Here is a 21,617-nt window from a genome sequence, read left to right as displayed (position 1 = left end):
TCGCGATGAAGTGCCACATTGAGTTCAGGCTCTTTGTTGTTCGAGTGATGTTGCGGCGTTTTCGGGAATATAATTTGGATGAGGGTATGTGTCGCCTCGTGGTTATTCAGGTTGAAGGTAATTTCAGCATTTGGACATTTTCATTGTTCATGTTCGTCGATTATCAGTTGGTGGTATATACGTATATACCTAAAAACGTCTTTGGTAGTCTAGTCTATAGAACAGGTATATCAAGACTCAGACGCAAAAGCGGCAAGAGTATCTCAAGCCGACTCTTTCCCACTTGGACATCCCTTCCTGGTCTATATAGAAACAGCCAGATACCAAGAAAAATCATCAAAATCACGGATCACATCGATTCGATAAACGGATAAAAGGATACATTTCTACTTTCCACCACCACCACCACCACCATGTCTTTCTTCGCTAAGTTAGGATCAGACGACTCGTCTTCTTCCTCTGGATCCGACTCGGAAGAATCCATCTTGTCCGGAGATGAGGGTCTAGAGCAAGACAAGAAGTTGGCTCAGGCCAAAGCGAAATCGAATAAGAACAAGGCGTCCATGTTCTTAAGGAGTGATGCGGAGGATTCGGATGAAGAGTCGAGTGATGAGTCCGAAGAGGAGGAGGAGTTGAGCGATAGTGAAGATGAACGAGCTGTAAGTTCCCTCCATCGCTTCTACCTTACCTTACCTTCGTTACGATTCTGCGTTGAATTTGCTATCCTGCTTCCCCTTCCCCTTCCTTGCTCAAGCTTCAAGCAGCTCTTTCGCCGATGTCCGTCCCTCATCGCATCGTTCTCTTCTCTCCATCTTACCTACTTCGCCCCAATGTCCTTCTTTACACGGTCATAATACTTGTTCACGCTCTGATGTGTGATTCGGAACTGACCATGCCAATCACGCCAGGCCCGAGGTAACAAGTTCTTGATGGGCGCCGACTCGACCGACGAGGAGGAAGAAGAGGAGGACAAGACAGTCGTGCTGAGTGCCAAAGATAAGCGGTAAGTCATCGTGCAGCTGCTCATGCCATGATCACAATTGGACCGTTGAGACTGATACTCTCCACTACATTCGCAGATTCGCCGAAATGGAAGCTGCCATTCACAATATCACCAACGCCACCAGAAACAATGACTGGGTCCTTGCTTCTACGGAATTAGACAAAGTGTTCAGATTCATCCAACGTCATCAAGTTACGGTAGTAGCCACCACAGTAGCAGCGGCAGGACACATTCCCCCTCGATTCTTGGAGATCTTAGTCTCGTTGGAGAAAGATGTCAACGATACCATCGCATCCGAGAAATCAGCTAAGAAGAAGATGGCTCCTGCCAAGGCTAAAGCTTTGAACGGTCTCAAGCAAACTTTGAAGAAGAAGCAAAAGGAGTTCGAGGGAGTTTTGAAGACTTACATCGAAGATCCTGAAGCTTACACTACCGCCTATGAGATCGCCAATGCCGCTCCTGCACCCAAAAAGGCCGCCAAGAAGGCTGCTATTGCCGTTGACGGTGATATCGAGGAGCAGAATGAGGAGTTCATGACTATCGGTAAAGGTGGTAAAGCCCTCAACTTGACTCCTGAAGGTGTTTTCAAGACCCTCAAGGAGATTTTCGAACAAAGAGGTAGAAAGGTACGCCCCCTGGCAATTTCTTCCAAGCTCGTCGAGCCTAAGCTAATTGAGATGAATCGATATTGCAGAACACCGACAGAGCTGAAACCATTAAGATCCTTTCCAAGCTTCTCGAAGTCGCCGAGACCACCTACGCCAAACTCCGGGTCCTCCTCGCCCTTGTTCCTGCTCGATTGGATTACTCTCAGAATCTCGCTCATATCCCTCACGAATCGTGGGTTTTGGGTCTGAATGAGCTCGATCAACTCATCACCTTGCTTTTGGACAACCCCGATTACGTCGTTCAAGAGACGGTAGGCGAATATGATGATCTTGTGGAACGAGAACCTCAAACAGTCAATGGAAAGACGGAGAAAGTCGCTGTTGCCGGAAGTTTGATCAGTCTGTTGGAGAGTTTGGACAACGAGGTGAGTGGGACTGTATATCGACAAGAATGCGACATTGAGCCAAAACTCACGGGCTGTTTGATAGTTCACCAAAACTCTGCAACACACCGACGCCCATGAGAAAGGATCTGACTACATTGAGCGATTGAGACAAGAAGCTCCTCTGTACACACTGATTGCCAAAGCCCAGTCCCTGTTCGAGCGGGAAGCCTCCACCGACTCCACCGCCCGAGCTGTTATCCGGCGATTGGAGCACGTCTACGCTAAGGTAAGCAAACAACCCAAGCGCCGTAAAGGTGCAAGCTGATGACTCCTTTTCTAGCCCAACGTGATCATCGAGCATTTCGAGTCTAAAATCCCTTCCACCCTTCCATCGACCATCGTACCAAGAGAAACTCAACGATCTGCTGAGGGCCTCATCCACGACTTATGCGTCTACATCTACGGATCTGACGCTCCTGTCTTACGTGCTCGAGCCATTCTTTTCCACATTTTCAACCATGCCTCTCACGGACGCTACCACCAAGCCCGTGACCTCTTGCTCATGTCCCATTTACAAGACACCATCCAACACGCCGACGTGACCACCCAGATCCTCTACAACCGAGCGATCATGCAACTGGGTCTTGCCGCCTTCAAGCTGGGCTACATCGTTGAATGCCAGACGATACTGAGCGACATGTTCGCCACTCAGCGTCAGAAGGAATTACTCGCTCAATCTGTCCAACGATATCAACAGCAATTATCCCCTGAACAAGAGTTGATCGAGAAGAGAAGGTTGTTGCCTTTCCACATGCACCTCAACGTCGAGCTCCTCGAAGCTGCCTACCTGACGTCTTGCATGCTCATCGAGGTACCCCTCCTTGCGAGCGTCGACACCGAGGAGCAACGAAGGAGAGTGACGAGTAAAGTGTTCAAGAGGTTATTGGATTTGGCAGATCGACAAGCGTTCATGGGTCCCCCCGAAAACACTCGGGATCATATCATCAAGGCTTCCAAGGCTCTTCAAGCTGGCGAATGGGAAAAGGCCAGGGATCTGATACTGACTATCAAGATCTGGAGCTTATTGGAGAACGTCGATGATGTCAAGAAGATCTTATCACAGTGAGTATTTGTGGCGGAATTTGTGTTTGATGTTTCACAGTCATAGTAAATGGCCATTGAGCTAATGAATCTTTCGCGTGCCGCAGAAAAATCCAAGAAGAAGGTCTTCGAACCTACTTATTCACCTATTCCGCATACTACGCCTCCCTCTCCCTTTCTCACTTATCAACGACCTTCTCCCTCCCCGTGCAAAGCGTCACCTCTATAATCTCCCGAATGATCTACACCGACGAGCTCCCCGCTTCGTTAGACCAGATCGACGGGGTCGTCATCTTCCACCGAGTCGAGCAGACCGAAGTCCAACGACTGACTCAACAGCTGGCCGAACGAACTGCCAACCTGTTAGACCAGAATGAAAAAGCCTTAGACTTGAAATTGGGTAATCAGACACAGGGTAATAACCCTTCAGACCGGCCTCAGGGGGCACAAGGCGAAGGTGGACACGGACAGAGAAATGAAAGACGTGGAAATAACGGTAATAACAATGGAGGTAGAGGATCGTATAGAGGCAGAGGAGGAAGGGGTAGAGGTGGATTTAATGCTGGGTTAGGTAATACACGAACGAGGGTGCAAGCGTGATAGACATAAACTGGTTTCTTCTTTGATTACGATCATGCATTTGCATTTGTGTATGATATGAGTGTATGAGCGTTTGACATCAAGGTTGTTGGCTATACGTTTCATGATCACGTCAATAACCATTGATGTCTATCATTACTGCAGAAAGCCCAATGCCCAATGCTCGCTTTTCACTTCGCAGCCGCAATGATCCTTTACTCATCTTCATCTTTATCCGTCTTCTCCGCATACTTGAGTAATGCTTCTCTCGGCTATCGAATGGCAGGCATATCATCAGCATCATATCAGCTAAATCCTCACTCTCACTCTCAATCCCATTATCATTCTCGTACGAGGCTGACGTTGACGAGGACTCGAGGTCGGTTCGAGCTCATGATCTACTCACATCTTCGAAGACCTGTTCGGTAGGGAACAAAGTCTGCACGAAACCCTGCGTCTCACTTTGTCCCAATCGACCTCCTCGGCCCGCACCCCTAATCGGTTCCATAGGCTTCATCTTCTTCGCCTTCTTCTCGCGTTGGTGCAATGATTCCCTGTGTCCTTGATCCTTGAACATCGGCAAAGCGTCTGGCGTGTATATGACCGGTTTCAAATCTACGGTAGAGAACGACGGGTCTCGAGGTGCTGTCTTGGGTAGTTTCGCCAAGGGGAGGAGAGCTCCTCTGATCGAGGAATGAGGTGAATATAGGACGTGTAATGCTCCGGTAGATAAGGAGGCGAATATCTATTTCAACAGCAAAATCAACACCAATGACAATATCAGTCAAACGGTCCTCCCTCCGGATCGCAGGCTTACTGGGTTACCTGGGGTGGTGAAACGGAAAAAGGTAAACAAGTGAGACTAGCCGACTCACCTGATTTATACGCGAGTGCCAAGCGACTCGGACAACACTTCCTTCCCCTATAGCAATCCGCCTTTCCTCCTTCAGATCCTGCGCATTCAGAAACACCAAACCCCCTTTTTGCCCCTTCGGTGCCGCTATGCCAGTCAATATCGATTTCTCATCTGGCGAAAAGATGATATTCGTTTCTGGATAAAGGTTATCCAGGCCTGCAGCTACGGCTATAGGCTTCCGTATCCATTTGATGTCCCATACTGTATTTGTAATCGTAATGGATCAGTATTGGCAGGCCCTTGCGTAAATCATCGGGAATCCATGCGAGCGACAAGGGTTGCACTGATGCGACACTCACACTTGACCGTATCATCCCCGCCCCGAGTGACTACCCTACTTCCATCCCGCGAGAAGACTACCCCAGTCGTCTCCGTGTTCTTCGCATGAGCAGTCTCGTTACTGTAGTTCGGTCTGGCGAAATTTCCTGAAGTGCTCCATATGTGTAGAGCTCCGTCGAAACATGCTATTCACCATATCATATCAGCCTATAGGCCTTACGCTCGTGATTCAAAGGCAAGATTTCCTGGTAGCAGATTTCCATGCACTCACCTCCTGCAATCCATTTACCATCCGGACTCCAAGCACAAGCAGTGACTCTCGTCCGCGCTCCTCGTTCTTTCGATCGGACCACTATCACCTGTTTCTGTTTCCGTTTGTTCTCTACATCCCATATCCTAATCATCCATTCCCACAGTCAGCAACAGCGACTTCGCCGGGTTGTGGGGTATGTGTTGGAGCCCAGACACTCACCGTAATGTCGAGTCGTTTGAACATGTTAAAAATTGCGAATTATCTGTGGGATGCCAGGCTCCACCAGTAATTTCCGCCGTATGACCGCTAATGGTGAGGACAGCAGAACAACAATAAGCTTTCCGAAACCCAGACAATCCCATGTGCAGGACAACCTTACTTGGTATTCTTCATATCTCGCAGGTACACATCTCCCTTATTATACTCGACCCTATTCTTCCCATTAGTCTCCTTGCCCCGTCATGAAGGCAGCATCGCTGGCAGACTTACCCTTCTTCACCATCTTTCGTAAATACCTTCGGCACCAGCGTTCCCGAGATGACTAGCAATTTATGTCCATCAGGCGAATAAGACAGATCGTGCACCTATACACGGGGCATTCAACCCTGAGTAAGCTGAGTGCTCATCACCCTGCGATTTTCGGTATGATCCAAATATCAAACAGACAGCTTACATAGTAATTCCCATTCGGTTCAAAGCTTTTGAAAGGTTTCAACCTCGAATCCATGCCTCCGAAATCCCAAATCTTCGTATCGTAATCATGTGATCCAGTGGCTATTCTTGCTCCCGACGAATCTATCGCCAGAGCTGAAAGGACCTGATAAAACGCTCTTCTTGTCAATATCGCTCCTTCGAGGGATACTCGTTCTTGCTCACTTTGGTATGGTCTTTCAGTATGATTTCATGCGATACGGGTGTCCTATCCATCTTTTCTTCCTCATCGTACTCGTCGTCCTCGTCACTTTCTTCGTCCTCGGCTTTGCGCTTATCGCCGGTATTAGCTGCTTCGCCATCTGGAGGCGGACCAGGTCCGATATCGTCCTCATCTCCGTCCTCAACCTGATTTTCAGCAGGCAATGAGGGAGCAGGCGGCTTCGATGGCCCTGGTGTAATTTCGGCTTCTTTCTGAGGAAGTAGCTGGGCAGTCGGGGTCTAGCATAGAGAATATCAGTCGTTCTGCTTACCTATCATCCAGAAACGGAATGTACATCTTTGCAGAAGCAGATTCACTCACAGGTTCAGCCCGCTTAGTATGGTCCACCTTATTCTTCAACGTCGTAGGCGCAGCCTTGGCTTTTTTGCCAAAGCTCATTGGCAAGCCCATTCCTTCCATCTTGTTCAACTCTTGATGATTATGAACTATACGTTGTATTATTTGATGGATTGAATGATCATGTAGTTTTAGAGTAACTTACGAATAATTCATGTTGTTGACCGAAATCCAAGTGAGTGGAGGTCAGGTCTACTGTACCGTATGAGTACGAGTGGCAAAGTGGCGGCAAAACTACTCTAGGCATGGCCTGCAGCGGTCAGATATGTACAATACATCAAAGTGTCCATCCAGAAACTTGAGCTGCCATTACATTCTCAAATAATCATTCCGAGATGATCTAGCTCGAAAGAGTGCAGTTAATACCATTGACAGTACTAGAATGCAACCTCGCTTTAATACCAGAATATTCCCGTGTTGTAACCCTGATTTTCCTCTTCCTCTTCATCTTCGGAATCATCATCATCATCATCATCAGTGACGAAGTACACATCCACTTGTCCCCATTCCCGGGCTTCTTGAATACACCTCTCCTTTTCTCGTTCGGAAATACAAGGCACGGACAGATCCAAATTCCTCCTTCCTGACAATTCCGTCCAGATTGCCTGTCTTTGATCTTGGATCCGACTTTTCGATCTGGACCAATCGGTTCCAACCTCCAAGATATACTTGGAGGATGAATCCGAACAATCAGTATCAGTATCAGTATCGATTTTATCCCCAGACTTCCCGCATGCTTCTTCTCCTTCCTCCTTGGCCGTACTACTGCCTCCTCCGCCTACATCCCGACTTATCCGCGGATCAACAAAAGCATTGTCCAACAACTCCGGCCCAACCTCCAGTCCATTCATTCTCACTGCCTTCGTCCAGCTTTGTACCTTTCCCGAGATCTGACGCTGCACATGCGGAGCTACGACTTTGGAGAATCTATCAACTGCATCCCTCTGCATCAAGTGACTCATCTCTCTGAATGACAGTTGAGTACTCAACTCCCAAGAAGATATCGGAGCAATTGCAATCTCAGCGAGGTGTCTCTCTTTCTCGGCGATGTGAGCTTGCTCAATGGACCGCTGGATACTCTGAATGGTATTTTGGAAATTCCCGATCGTACCCTTGAGTCTTGCTCTATGATTCGACGTATCTGGCTCTTTAGATTTACTTCGAGCTGTAGATTTAGTTTTGGCTTTGGCTTTACGCCTTTCCAGCATTTTATCCCACCAAGAAAGCTCTCGGCTCCCGCATGTACTTTCAGGTTTGCCGTCATCTGCACCAACGCCCAGAGCAGGAGCAGGGGCAGAACCAGAACCAGAACCAGAAGAGAAGGGAGAGCTCTGCGTGACCAGTCCATCGCCAATGGCGGTTGACCCTCTTACTCTAGAGGCGGAGTATGCAGGAGGCGTCACCCATCGGTAATCTGTATGATCTGGAGGAAAGCCAGAGCTGGTAGCTTCGTAAGCCGGTGGCGGGTGCGCACCCGGGTGCGGGTGCGGGTGTCCGGGTGAGTCAGACTCATTGTCGTCTGTGCTCGCATATTTCTGTTCGAGCTTTGATGACATGATTGTCGAATTAGATGGGTCCGATCGGTGAGCTAGAAGGGCAGTCCCTGGGGTTTTGCACTAAACAGTGCAGTACAGTATAGTTGGAATGGCGAGAAAGTGGGAAGGTGAGAAGGTGGAAAGACAGCCTGCGATTCGTCACAAAGGATCACCTAGTATGATCCTTGTCGCCTCTTTTCATGTCCCAGCCACGTTGTTACGCATAGTGACGTACGTTTTTTCGGTTTCTAAGTGAAGTGGTTGACCTGAAAATTCTGGCAATTGTTGTGCTAATGAGGCCCGTAGCGGGTACCTGATGGTATTTTGATATACCATATGATTATAGGCAATGCATGATCATCGCACAGTCTAATTAGCAAGCAATAGGTATCGAAATGCGGGTAAGATAGTATGGCACCGTATTTTTCATAGCATCATTATATCAATATCTGTGAATGATCCAATGTTCCAAGAACGAGTCTACACCAGACCAATATCGCCGCACTTGCTTTGAGGCCCCTGATCAGGGCTCTGGTCGACAGCATGGCCCGCATGCTGAAACTAGTACTAATCTTGATCATCGTGAATGGGCTTCTGAATCTCCGCGTAGATCAAACCTGCAAATACAGTCACCGATATCAGTACATCCGTATGTCTACGACACAGCTGACACAATAGCAATACTATGGTATCGCACTCACGTTTCAGCATTTCTCTTCCTAGTTGATCTTGTCTATTCTCAAAGTTGAAGAAATCAGGTTTAAGGGGTTCAGCCCCAGGCTCGTCATTCGGGTCGTGATATGGCTTTCAGGACACTTGTCAGCATAATATCGCCTTGAAAAGTCCCTGCGTGTACGAGATGATGTATGTATCTGATAGCAGACGGGTGAAGGGAATCAGTGCTCACCTCCAGATATGGATGTTCTAAAGCCTCTTCTACCGTAATTCTCTTCCTCGGAGAGAATCTATCCTCAAACCGCAAAATTAGCGCATTGCCTCCCTCGGGACAGCGATTGGGATCACGAGAAGGACTCACGTCAAGGTCTTCTTCAACAGATCAAGCGCATTAGGCTTGGCCTTAGGACATATGAAGGCGAAATCCTGTCTTCGGGTAAATTCCAGGGCTCGCTAAATATTTTGATCAGCGCCACATCGCATAGCAGTCTCCATATGACAATCGAATTTACCAAGTAATCCCTGCAAATTGTATGTTGACATCAGTATGATTTTCGGGATGCGTGCCACGAGATTGGAGGACTTACTTTGATCTCGGGGCCGTTATCTCGTTGAAATCGTCCATCTAGTCGAATTAAACATCAGCTGTCTGAGGAAGCGATAACAGCACAGTTGAAGGAGCAAGCTTACAGTCGGCGTTCCCAGGACATCCAGGATCAAGGATAATTCTGCAAAGCCCAACTTCAGCTCACATCAACCGGTTCTGACCGAAGTTAACGCCTACGATGATGGTAATCTGCACAATGCGCGGTCAGCTTCCCCTACTTCGTGTGAAGGGACTAGAATGGAATACGCTTACCTCGTCCTGGGAAAAGCGGTTTGCCGTTGACTGGACAGTTGTCAGTGCAATAAACTTATTACCACACTTTGACCCAGTCATTTAGCTCACTCATTTCTGCCAAGATACATCCAACGCTCCATATATCAATAGCCTTGGTATATTCTTGGAAAGCTAGCATGATTCAAGGCAAATCAGTCATCGTGCCACACCTTATTTATATGTAGAACAGTGCCCGACTCACACAGCATGACTTCCGGTGCCCTGTACCACCTCGTAGCGACATACTCGGTCATGAATCCATTCCCCCCATTGGGACCTGAATCAGGGGGAGGCATAGCTGCAGACCTTGCCAATCCGAAGTCGCATATCTATGAGAACTCTTACATCAGCTCGATATCCATAGCAGTTGGGCGGGTTCAGCTTCGAAATCTTACCTTTAGATCGCAATTTGCATTCAATAACAAGTTCGAAGGCTTCAAATCCCGATGAAGTACATTTGCCGAATGGAGGGCTTTCAATCCTCTGATCGTCTGTTCCGAAGCGACGTCATCAGTGTTCAGCTTTACTACATCACAGATAGCATTGATATGTCAACTCACTTGATATATGAAGTATTGACAGTGATCATCTGACAACTCCTGTGTCCTGATCACTCGATGCCTAATGACAGGCAAAGTCGGGGGGTCAGCCTATTTTCGAGGTACTCGACCATACTGATAAGATAAAGAAATAGGCAAACTCACAGATCCGTCTCCATCAATTCCTATATCAAAGAATACGAAGTTCCCAGATATCTCGTCAGCTACGGTCTTCATGTCACAAGAAGGACGGAGCTCACCTGGACCAAGTATACTTCATGGAACTGATCATAGCTCGGCGGAGCGATGATATCCAGTATGGCAATGATGTTCTCGTGTCTATGGATATCACAAGGGGCATTATCAGCACCATTGAAGATATTATCATCCTTTCCACCGGGCCATGTTGATCTCAGAGGAAAGGGATGTTCAATCTAATCTGATCCCATTCCCAGCTCTCAAAGGTGGTTTAGGAACTGCATGTCTTTGATTTGATTTCCCGTGACTCACCTGAAATGCCTCAACAACTTGATCTCTCTCAGCGTCCTCTGACAAAACATCGCATGATCAAAAGGCGTTATTCGCTTGATCGCTACTTTGGTTCCTGAAGCTACATGATTGGCGGCGCTGCACAAACGTAATCAGAACATGAGAAATCATCTTCGGTTGACCTCCGTCATGGTTGAGGGTATGGTCTTGCCGTCCCCTCACTAGGTACAGGAAACGAGGCATGGTAGCAATGATGAGATGATCCGTACATCCCGTCCTCTCCTCATAGCGTGACCCTGGGCAGTGGACAAGTACCGAGTGAAAACAAAGACAGGACTGATGAAAGAGAGACGAAGACCAGACTCACACTACCACCCCATATGCTCCTTCTCCTATAACTTCCATCACCTGATAATGCTCCGACACATTGAACGGGATAGACGATTGGTCGACTGCCATCCTTGGTTATGCCCTCTCACCGTGGGTGTAACAAATGCAACTGCAATGTGGATGGAGGGGGAGTGGAGAGGTCGATGGAGTTGGAGTGGTAGATATCGAAGTGATGTTCGAAGCTGATACGTCTACACGAAGAGGTTTGAAGAAGAGAGTTGTTGACGATAAGAAATAAATGAGGGATAATGAGCTGATGAGAGGTGTCAAATTGGAAGAGTGATAGGTACGAATCCAATTATCCAATATTCAGTGTCGAAAGTGGGGTGGTACAGTAAGTACAATCCAGTCTAGCTGATTGAGTATTCCTATATTCCCAATGTCTGTGCTTCCTTGTGTGCGTCTGTGTCGGTGTCGGCTATGTGTATTATTCCGTGACGTCCTTGGGCGTTGGGCGATTTACCTTGCAGCTCCCAGTAGCTATGAGAACAATAAGATATATCTTTCTATCTGTTAAGTCAAGTATATTCTCCTATTGTATCCCACCAATCCCATCTGTATCCGTATTTCACTGAATCCTCAATTCTCTCTCCGGTGGTTGATTTCTGATTCTGAAACTGAAACACGAACAATAAGATCGCAGTAGATCATCTCACGTGGTTCTGACGTACAGACGTGTGGACGGACTTTTGAGCGACGCGTCGAAATCCGCAAAGCTTGCCGAAGCATCTTGGCGGTTTTCCGTCTTGCTACGACATGTAATATCATTCAAGGCATCTCTGGCTCATAAAAACTAAATACAATCTCTCTATGTATTATACACAGGCACCATCATTCCAAAAGCAAACTTCGCTACAATTCATGTTCATATCCCAAGTGACCGATGGAATCGGATCATTTCCAGCCAATTTACAAACAACCAATCAACCAAACATCATGACCCGCTGCTCGCCCTTGATTAGAGCTTGAATAAGAAACCGAGCTAATGAAAGAAATATACCAAAGATCAGTATTTTCACGACCAACAGATTTTGTCGAGCGAGAGACCACACTCACATCTTCAACCGTCAGTTTACCCAAAGCCGCATCGGGGTCCTTGTTGAGCGCTGCCTCTGTCATGGCCAATTTCTTATGTTGAAGTTGCACAATCTGATCTTCTATACTATCTTCCACGACCAGCTTAACTACTTTGACAGGTCTCTTTTGACCCAACCTGTGGATTCGGTCCATCGCTTGATATTCTACTGATGGATTCCACTATTTCAATTTAAACATCCAAAATATCAGCTTTCTTTCCTTTCTGCTTTTCCGCTCCTCTTTGGACTTCACGTCATACGATCGGTTAATCGCACGATCGCACGAGTGGTAATGACTCACCCAACTGTCCATCATGAATACCATACTGGCTTCGGTCAAGTTCAGAGCTACTCCTCCCGCTTTGAGCGAGATCAAGAATACAGTCACGTGTGTGTTGTTCACTGTAAGTAAACATATCAGCTATGACCCAATCTCGATGTATCATGGAGTGACCCACTGAAATGCTGGATCGTTGCATCTCGCTGCTGAGGGGTCATACCTCCTTCGAGACGACAGATCTATCGTGTCCTTGTCAGCAAGAAATCGGTCTGAGAGTGTGGTGAGGTGTGAATACATACATTGAACCCAGCCCTTTGCAATCTGAAAGCTATCAAATCAAGGAAAGAGACAAATTGCGAGCTGATCGACAAGTGATGTCAGCTTTCCGATCTGTACATCATAGATACGGTCTTCAGCTGACTCACAAGACGAGTGACTTGATCGTACAATCCTTATTTCTCAATTTCTCCAATTCCTCTACCAACGCCTCGAGCTTGGACGAAGATCTCCAATTCTGCCCAGACAATTGTGTTGATCAGTACGAGCGAGTAACAGACGCGAGAAAGATCTAAAGCGAGTGGAAGATTGCGAGACCCACCTGCAGATCCAGCCTGGACAAGATACCCTGTCTTGCCTTCCTGCTGTTGTCCTCCAAATCCAAGGCCTCCGCTTCCAGGTCAATGGAAATTTCGATGTGACAGACAGGACATTCGGGCTGAGGATACATCAGTAATCTTCGAGCTTTTTATCGCTCCTCCATGGACTTACCCTGTGTCCTCTAGATTGTTTCACTTCCAGATACTGCCTGATACACTCCCGATCGAACACATGATGACACTGCGACATAATTGCATCTTCGGCCTGCGTGCGACAATCAGGGCTGTCAGCTTTGGATCTCGCGAGAGGAATGGGTATGAACTAGCTGACCGTATCATTACACAGCCTGCACACCGTTCCTTCAGGTCCGCCATTCGTTACTAGATTACTAGTTCGCCCACGGAGTACCAAATCAGGATGACAAGCCATTTGTCGCACTATCCATGTATAGGCGATCAGCTGCGAGGCTTACGAATCGCTAGCACACGATAGCTTACTCACTTCGAGTGATAAGCGAGAAAATGTTTGAGTAATCTAAAGCATGAACGCGTCAGCATTATGCACCGAAATCGAGCACCCCACCAATCAATTTGAGCCGACACCTCGTGTCATCGGAACAATGAGCAAAGTTTCAGATCACTTACTGTTAAGTACGGTTCCCTGTCCAACGTAGGTGTCGAACTGCCTCTTTGCCCCAGTAAATAAGGACATGTACAACTCCTTCTCTTGCGGACTGAAGAAATCTCGTCGGACAACAATGGTTCGCGGGGGTAATCCCAAGTCGTCTGCTCTTTCCAACTTGGTTCGTCGAAGCATCATTCGATCCAGGAGGATCTTCAGCTTCTTGAAGGCTGTATGTCCCGGCCCACCCTCTTCTATACCGTACCTTGCGATTGGCGTGAGGATCTCAGTGTTCTATCAAACCCACCAATCAGCTCATGCTTTTCGATAATGTGAGATGGGATACGCAGCAAATTCCATTTACCCAGAAACAGACGTGATCCATAGGCTTGTGCCCACACGAATCACAAGTCCTCTTATCTTTGAACTGCCAATGAAGAGATTTACAGTCGCATTTCTTGCAGAAGTAGTGACTACACGTAATGAAGGCTCCATAAGCTGCTACGTCGCAATCTCTTCGAAGCGAAGCCTAGCTTACCTGAAGGGATCCGCCCCTAAGAATCTGACCAAAGAGTACAGTTCACCGACTCGATTCTGCAGGGGTGTGCCGGATAAACACCATTTATAGGTCGCATGAAGTGCAAAAGCAGCTTTCGCCGCGTTCGTACTTCGTTCTTTGATATTATGCGCTTCGTCCAGGATGACTCTGACGAACAAACGCGGATGATAAGCTGCGATCCATGCGTCTTCAACAAATCAGCTCACCTGTACCACTCGAATTCATGCATTGGCGATTTCTCCTTGATAAAGTTATTTCCCCTCTTGAATCCTCTTTGCTGTCTTCGGAAAGCCGCCTCAAGTGTACCATACGACGAAAGAACCTGTACATTACACACATGAGCTCTGGGGCGATCTCAGTGCGCAAGAGTCAGCTCACCACATCGTATTTCTTCAGCTCATTGGCTTTCATCCGCCCTTGACCATGCCACAGACATACTGTAAACCCCTCAGCGTGAGTCTCGATCTCATGCTTCCACTGCATGAGGGCCACCACTGGCGCAACTACGAGGGAAGGCTTTCGTCTCGGTTCCGAGAGCAGTAACGCGATCGTTTGGATCCTGCACCAAGCCCCTTCAGCTCTAATTGCTACGCTGTCGATAGAGGGTGATGCTCACGTTTTACCCATACCCATCTCATCTGCTAACATACCACCTTTCCAAGGACCTTCTTCCTGCTTTTTCATCCAGTACAGACTTTCTTTCTGGAACGGTAACAAGGTCAATTTCAAGGAAGGATGAGCTTCCATCGTGACCGGTTTGACCGGTTCCACGTTGGCTTGAAGATCGCCCCAGACATCTTCCAGTTCGGGATGACTCTGATTCACATTTTGACATCTTATCAGCTGATAATCTAGAAAAGACAAAACTGCGTATACGCACCATACCAAGGGCGATCAGATTCCTTTCACCGTTCGTCAATTTTCTGCCCAACTTCTTACTGAGCTCCCTTTCCTTCTTCTTTCGAGGGGCGGCGGCTTCTTCAGCCTTCTTTCTATCCCTTCTGTGCTTTTCTCTCATCTTTCTCAACGTCATCTCCCGCATTTCGTCCGGATCTAGGCCTTCCCCTTCCGAGCCCAACTCATCGGCCATCTCCTCGTATGTTCTTCCATCGAGGGTCAGTCCCTTTCCAGCAAATTTGCCTTTCTTCGCGGATCCCTTCTTGCGGCTGCTCAAAATCAAAGATTCCTCAGAGTCATCTGAATCCATATCTGAATCTGTGAACTGAGCTTCCTCGTCTGAGATCTCTGACAAAGCCGTCGATAAGCCTGAATCGTCATCTGACAAAGGCGTCACATCCGTGGCACCGGTTGAGCCGACTGATCGAGGTGTTACATCTCCGTTCGTAGTATTACCTCGGGTCGACGGTGTAGTGATCCCGTTCTTGCCCTTGAGGCGTTCTATCGTTTACCATATCAGCTTGTCTCGTAAAGATCCTGACATTGAAGGGCAAACCTACTTTCAGCGGCTCTGGCTACGGCGGATCTGAGGGCAGCTTGATTACCTCTTGTCTTCCTTGCACCTTTTGCAGGTGTACTGGCCGTACTGGAACCGTTGGTCGAGCTTTTGGCTTTCTTGGTAGAAGCCTTGATTGCTTCCTTGAGCTGTTTTTCCTCTTCATCGCTGTCCATCGCATATGCTCCACCATCATCATCCTCTTCTGCATATGCAGACTCTTCGTCCGTCAAAGGAGGTGTCTCTTCCTGTTTGACTGCTTTACCTTTGCTCGCTCTCGGTAATCGAGTGCGTTTGGCTGGTGCATCCAAAGCAAGATCAGATGCTTGAGCTTTTGAGACCGAGGAGAATTTGCCTATGTTGAATGGCGCTTGTTCTTTTGGATCTACCTTGGACTTCCCTTTTCCTTTGGCATTGCGAGGTTTTGAGAAGTTGGTAGATGTTTTGGTATCTTCCTGTTCGTCTTTCATCTATAAGTACGATCTCGTCAGCTTTCGTTGCAAAGCTAAGGGATGAACACATACCTCGATGTCCTCGGTTTCTTGCTTGACTCCGTTTGCGCGTTTGTTGATCGAAGGGGAATCCAGTGTGAGATTATCGGCGCTCTCAGTCTTGTCCAAGCCCAATTTCGATCGTCGACTGGGTAAGGTGATTGATTCAAGACGGTATCGTTTCGACGATGAAGGTTCGGATGTGGAAGTAGACGTGAATGGCGATTCGGGGGATTCTGTGAGTGAGACTTTGAGCATAACCTCAGCAACATGGATTTTGACATAGACATGTAATATAGCCTGATTAGAGGAATCAGGAGAGATGGATGTAGACTCACCTTCCTTCTTTACACCATACGGAACAAGCCCATCATCTTCACTTATCTCTTCTCCAAACTTGATATTGATGCTATCCTCATCCTCCATACTGGTCGGAGTCTCAGGCTGAGTCCTTATGGAGCTTCGCCCAGCTCGTGGAACAGAGTTAGAAGCCTTCGTCACTGATTTGTCCCCTGGAGTAGAAGAAGATGTCGTCGAGTGAGCTGGTGTGGGTAATGACGCTCTCGCCGATCGTCGCGGGGGCATGATGTTTGGACCTATCTGGATGATACAACGATGTTGAGGTTAGAAAAAGGGGAGAAAGAATGACCTGGAGATGTATAACTACTGAATGATTCCTATACAGAAGTAGAGTTGGAGCGAAAAGATTAGTGGACTGAGACTGGGTTGATACCGTAATAAATGCAATGGAATGAGTGAAGGAGCGGAGTGGAGGTGGAAAATATCAGTGATCTATGCAGGGTCGCGCGTCAGATAACGATCGACTAAAATCCAATCAACGCCACCGTCTCAAAGATTACATAAGCTGTATCAAATGTCAATTCAGATCAGCCGAACCTAAGCAAGTAGAAGCAGGCAATGAATGACATGCGATTGCACGGTTGATAAATAGATGCATGACGCGAATTGCTGATGCTGTTCATGGTTTCGGATATGTGAATATTGATCATGGACTATTGATGTTCTGCTGCTTCCGGAACCAAACCCTTCCCATTGACTCTCACATACTCTGCTAGATCTTCCACACTGACAATCTTCAATCCCCATTCTTGAGCGAATCTCCAACAATCGTCTCTTCGAGCCATCGAGCCATCCTCCTTCGTCGGGTGGACTAGCTCACATAGTAGTCCCGCTGGAGGAAGGTTTGCCAGGTAACACAGGTCTGCAATCGGGTGCGAGGAGATTATCAGCTTCCGCTTCCATCGGAATTGACTGTATCTCAAGCATCTTCGCGCGATGTAAACCGTGAACTCCTCGAGATTACTAATGCTTGTCTCCACACTTCCTCGTGATTCCATACGAGATAGAATGTGTGAGAAAGATGGCACTCACCAACAGCACATTCCGTATGACCCCTCCTCTCTCTGACTCCTCCAGGCCTATACCTAAGCGTAACCATATGTCCAGGTCTCGTTAAATCATCTTCCACACTATCTTCCGAAGCAAGTAAACGCGCCGTATAAGCACGGTCGTGGGCGGATATGCCAGTCGTCACTGGGTGTTTTGCCGAGTTGGCATCTACAGTCAGGTGGTATGCCGTTCCTTTCGGGTCCTGCGATCGTCCTGAGGGGGGTAATAAGGGGGAAAGATCGAATTTCTTCAGGCGTGAAGGTGGCAGCGAAAGACATATGAAGCCGCTTTATTTCCGAAAACAGAGAAGGTATGTCAGCTTCGTCCACACGACCAAGGTTATGGAGTGAGAAGCATGATCGGATAATGGATAACAAGTCAAGCATTGAAGGAATTTAGAAATTGCAGTTCGGTCGAGACAGGACCCACCTCGTCCACTTGATCATCCACGCCATACCCTCCGTCGTCACTTTACTAGCAGCACACACCAAATCACCTTCGTTCTCCCGCGACTCATCGTCCATGACCACCACGAACTCGCCTCGGGATATAGCCTCTATCGCATCGGGTATCGAGTCGAATTTGAAGGGTGAAGGCGGTGTGGTGGGTGGTGAGCTTATTTGCGTCGGTCGGGACATCGCAACGTATGAGAGGTCTGAGGAGGTCGATGTATCTGTGAGAGGCTTGGAGGTAGTTCAGAATGAACGGAGATAACTCTTATCGAATTGCTCGGAATTGGACTGAAGAATCTAACACTGAGCACGCAGGGTATGTAGCTATCTTTCACTCTTGACGATCTAGGTGCTTGCGATATATACAGCTCAGGTTGTTTCTCTCAATGATTTCCTGTCTTCAATTCGGTGCAATTTTTGCTACTTTATCAATCAATACGCTTTCTGACCTGACCTGACCAACTTTTCCGAAATGTTGGTAATCACTTCTCGCTGCATCTGAAAAATCGAGTGAATCTCACGCAATCAACTTGTTTCCGACGGTTTCCGCCGCCTTCCCTGACCACGTTCCTGAAACCATCCTTCATCGGCGGACGTAAGTAAGCTTGCTCGGAGATAGCATGCTATGTTTCCTCTTGCGCGCATACAAGGGCTCCCACGATGACAGCAAGAAGGGATGGATTTCGCTTCAGAACGTATGCATACATACCACATAATCTCATGGCTAAGATCCAAAAGCCTCGGCAGGATAGCGTGTAGGCTTGAATTTCGCCGATGCCCATATGCCCAAGCTAAAACGCGGAGGTGAATGACCATGCCCGTCGGTAACTTATTTGACGCCACGGCGCGCGATGCAACAGACACATCTATTTGTGCCGAAGTGAGTGATAATCGTCGTTGTAAGTACTGTGTCGTCATCGACATCCATCCATCCATCCATCCATCCATCCATCAATTCAACCTCGGTCATTGTCACTATTCTCGTCAACTGAAAAAAACACTTGTGCCCGACGATCGCATTTGTTGATTCACATGTCCAACAAAATGCATAAATAGAGTGACTTTACATGCATTGGCATCGCTTGCTTGCCCACTCAAACACATAACTCGCTTCAAGCATAGCACATAGCATCAATCACGGCTCTCAGCGTCACTGACTGATCAAGCCCGATCAAAGTCAAATTAGCCCAAACTTCCACCATTCACTTTTCAATCCCTATAAAACCTTTCTTCGCCCTTTTAGCCGTTTGTCTGGCTCTATCAACCATTTCCTCCTCCATCTCCCTCATCCCTAAAAACGGACCATCAGGTCTCCTCAGACGTCTGATCAAAATGACCGCTACCCCTCAATCAATCAATCTGGCAGGTGCAGGTAGATCTGCAGGCCTCTCCAACAATAACGGCAACGGCAAAGATATACCTGATCGACCATTATCTGCACCTCCCCGAACATCAACTCCTCCTCCATCTAGAGCAATTCCAAAGGACTTCAAATCTTCACTGTCCGCTTGGTGGTCTACATCATCATACAAAGAGGCCCGTCTAGCCGAAGAACGTCTCTTGAGACGAATGGCAAATTTCGAACCTGCCCCTCCTAACGAAGTCCAGAAAGGTTGGTTCGGTTTCGGTTCTTCCTCTTCCTCTACATCCTCTTCTTCAGAAGCCGCCCAAAAGATCGAAATAGACAACACACTACCTCCTGAAGAGATCGGACAAATCAAAGAACCCCTTACTCTACCCAATAGCGGTCTAGTAGCTACTCTTCGAAATGTTTTTATTCCTACGCCCGACCCGGCTTTGGCGCCTTTACATCCTGCCGATCCGAGAGATCCCTCTCAAAGCCAAAGCCAAAGCGCCGCTTCTTCTTCGACGGATCTATCAGAGCAGGGAAACAGCCACACGAGGAAGAAATACCACATCTCACACTCACACAAATGTAAGAAGCACGATGGCAAGTTGGTGGACTACATAAATACGCTGGAGATTACCAAACCCCAAGATAAGGATAGTAAAGAGGGTGTAGTTGTCTTACACGGTTACGCAGCTGCTTTAGGGTGAGCTCGATTCACATTGATTCCCAATAAGGTATACTGACCCACTTCTCGATCCGGTCAATTTAGCTTCTTCTTCCGCAACTGGGAATCAGTCTCCCTCTCATCCTCTTCTACAGGCCGTCGAACGTTCTTCCTCGATTGGCTCGGTATGGGTCTTTCCTCTCGACCTTCCCCCAACCTCCTCAATTCTCCCAGCACATCCACCACGCCCAGCCGAGTCGCCAGGGCAGAACATTTCTTCGTTTCTTCCCTCGAAGCATGGCGAGAATCCGTCGGTCTCGAAAAGATGGTTCTTGTCGGTCATTCCCTCGGTGGATATTTAGCATCGGCTTATTCAGTCAGGTATCCCGAACGGGTCAGCGGGTTGGTATTAGTCAGTCCGGCAGGAATACCCCATGGACCGGAATACATGAAATATCCATTAACTTCTGAACTCTCCTCTCAAGAGAAGCTGAAAGCGAATTCAGCTTCAGCTAAGATCACTAGCAACCAAAGAGAGAGGGAGACTTCACAGGAATTGGAGGATGCGACCGATGCTGCTGAAGCTGAATTCTCCTCTTCGCCCAACACGCCCAAGGGAGAAGCCAAAGAATGGGCCAAGCGAAGGGAAGAAAGTGTATTACGAAGGGGAATGATGAAGTGTGAGTTCTGCGATGACAAATGTACGATCAAGCTGATCCCAAGTTCATTTCGACCCAGTCTTCGTGTGGGGTTGGGAAAGAGGTTTATCGCCATTCACTTTCCTAAGAAGCGCAGGTCCCTTCGGTCCCATGTGGGTCGGCAAATACTCTTCCAGGCGATTCGCTGCTCAGTCAGAGGAAGACGTGCGGGATCTCCATTCGTATATATACGGAACTAGCATAATGAAGGGAAGTGGGGAATACTGTATCTGTGAGTCAACCTTTTCTCTTCAACGAACCCAGCACCCCCTTCCCGTTCTTATATGGACTGCATGCGAGAACATCAGCTAACCCGCATCGATCCATCGATCGATCGATCTACAGCGCACATACTCGCACCAGGCGCATACGCTAGAATACCCATAGTAGACAGGATCAACAGGCTTAAAGTACCTGTCACCTTTATGTATGGCGATAACGATTGTGAGTTGAATCTATTCAATCGAGTCAAGCATGTCAAACGTGTCAGGCGTGTCAAGCGTGGACATAATATATTGTTCGGAATAAAATCATCTTGAGTACGAGTCTGAGCTGATCCCAATTTTGCGTGATTTAGGGATGGACGTCGACGGTGGACACGCCTCAGTCAAAGCTCTAAAAGAAGCCGGAAACCTCAATGCAAGATGTCATGTAGTCCCCAAAGCGGGACATCATTTGTATTTGGATAATCCGGAATACACCAATAAATTGATTGAGCAAGCTATCAAGGCGATACCCCAATCCGCCTAAGCCTGAGTGTGGGAATTGCAATCGCCGAGGGTCCCAAGGGTGATTGATTGAATGAAAATAGAATACACGTCGACTAGCTGGCCGAGAGGGAAGTTGTATAAATGCCCAATGCCCATAACCCATCGAGTAGAAAGTAGAAAAAGAGACCGTTTAGATGTGTTGTGTACTCGAGAAGAATCTATAGATGGCTTTTGTGAGTCTCGACTGTATCGATATATGTACAGATTGGTATAGAACATCTTATAATGCAAGGTATATAATCGGAACAACGTAGCAACGGCAGGCATCCAGGTTGTAAATTGCAATGACCTA

The 21,617-nt window shown here is 47.6% G+C and overlaps 7 protein-coding genes across 7 annotated transcripts; 2 read left to right on the top strand and 5 right to left on the bottom strand.

The window, feature by feature from the left end:
* Positions 1-413: 413 nt before the first annotated feature.
* Positions 414-3,698, top strand: I303_108226 (eukaryotic translation initiation factor 3 subunit C; the record flags this gene model as incomplete). Its single annotated transcript, XM_018410716.1, has 7 exons — positions 414-659; positions 909-1,003; positions 1,080-1,629; positions 1,698-2,036; positions 2,101-2,283; positions 2,338-3,119; positions 3,206-3,698. The coding sequence occupies 7 exons, from the start codon at positions 414-416 to the stop codon at positions 3,696-3,698; spliced, it is 2,688 nt and encodes an 895-aa protein (XP_018260526.1).
* Positions 3,699-3,892: 194 nt separating this feature from the next.
* I303_108225 (uncharacterized protein) lies at positions 3,893-6,458 on the bottom strand (the record flags this gene model as incomplete). Its single annotated transcript, XM_018410717.1, has 11 exons — positions 3,893-3,949; positions 4,084-4,422; positions 4,553-4,794; positions 4,893-5,057; positions 5,144-5,268; positions 5,345-5,431; positions 5,505-5,555; positions 5,615-5,709; positions 5,799-5,942; positions 6,002-6,277; positions 6,360-6,458. 11 exons carry the CDS (start codon positions 6,456-6,458, stop codon positions 3,893-3,895), a joined length of 1,680 nt encoding a protein of 559 aa, XP_018260527.1.
* Positions 6,459-6,790: 332 nt separating this feature from the next.
* Positions 6,791-7,951, bottom strand: I303_108224 (uncharacterized protein; the record flags this gene model as incomplete). The annotated part of the gene is made up of 1 exon (XM_018410718.1): positions 6,791-7,951. One exon carries the CDS (start codon positions 7,949-7,951, stop codon positions 6,791-6,793), a length of 1,161 nt encoding a protein of 386 aa, XP_018260528.1.
* Positions 7,952-8,497: 546 nt separating this feature from the next.
* I303_108223 (mitogen-activated protein kinase CPK1) lies at positions 8,498-10,972 on the bottom strand (the record flags this gene model as incomplete). The annotated part of the gene is made up of 17 exons (XM_018410719.1): positions 8,498-8,547; positions 8,632-8,734; positions 8,838-8,895; positions 8,967-9,058; positions 9,118-9,127; positions 9,193-9,230; positions 9,296-9,333; positions 9,390-9,401; positions 9,465-9,494; positions 9,555-9,617; positions 9,688-9,814; positions 9,881-9,976; positions 10,046-10,106; positions 10,190-10,209; positions 10,285-10,363; positions 10,535-10,651; positions 10,881-10,972. The coding sequence occupies 17 exons, from the start codon at positions 10,970-10,972 to the stop codon at positions 8,498-8,500; spliced, it is 1,086 nt and encodes a 361-aa protein (XP_018260529.1).
* Positions 10,973-11,861: 889 nt separating this feature from the next.
* On the bottom strand, positions 11,862-16,565 carry I303_108222 (uncharacterized protein; the record flags this gene model as incomplete). Its single annotated transcript, XM_018410720.1, has 20 exons — positions 11,862-11,885; positions 11,960-12,160; positions 12,281-12,381; positions 12,438-12,498; positions 12,559-12,619; positions 12,685-12,773; positions 12,858-12,974; positions 13,028-13,120; positions 13,187-13,293; positions 13,358-13,390; positions 13,501-13,771; positions 13,842-13,950; positions 14,016-14,183; positions 14,243-14,358; positions 14,415-14,595; positions 14,653-14,852; positions 14,917-15,434; positions 15,494-15,959; positions 16,014-16,216; positions 16,319-16,565. 20 exons carry the CDS (start codon positions 16,563-16,565, stop codon positions 11,862-11,864), a joined length of 3,366 nt encoding a protein of 1,121 aa, XP_018260530.1.
* Positions 16,566-16,993: 428 nt separating this feature from the next.
* Positions 16,994-18,028, bottom strand: I303_108221 (3,4-dihydroxy-2-butanone-4-phosphate synthase; the record flags this gene model as incomplete). The annotated part of the gene is made up of 3 exons (XM_018410721.1): positions 16,994-17,202; positions 17,373-17,677; positions 17,820-18,028. The coding sequence occupies 3 exons, from the start codon at positions 18,026-18,028 to the stop codon at positions 16,994-16,996; spliced, it is 723 nt and encodes a 240-aa protein (XP_018260531.1).
* Positions 18,029-19,174: 1,146 nt separating this feature from the next.
* I303_108220 (uncharacterized protein) lies at positions 19,175-21,305 on the top strand (the record flags this gene model as incomplete). Its single annotated transcript, XM_018410722.1, has 5 exons — positions 19,175-19,896; positions 19,963-20,537; positions 20,596-20,787; positions 20,901-20,999; positions 21,133-21,305. 5 exons carry the CDS (start codon positions 19,175-19,177, stop codon positions 21,303-21,305), a joined length of 1,761 nt encoding a protein of 586 aa, XP_018260532.1.
* Positions 21,306-21,617: the final 312 nt, after the last annotated feature.

The sequence above is a fragment of the Kwoniella dejecticola genome, chromosome 11, assembly GCF_000512565.2.
Source record: "Kwoniella dejecticola CBS 10117 chromosome 11, complete sequence".
NCBI classification, from domain to species: domain Eukaryota; kingdom Fungi; phylum Basidiomycota; class Tremellomycetes; order Tremellales; family Cryptococcaceae; genus Kwoniella; species Kwoniella dejecticola.
Note: the sequence above shows the minus strand (reverse complement) of the source record. Positions and strands in the feature narration are given on the sequence as shown.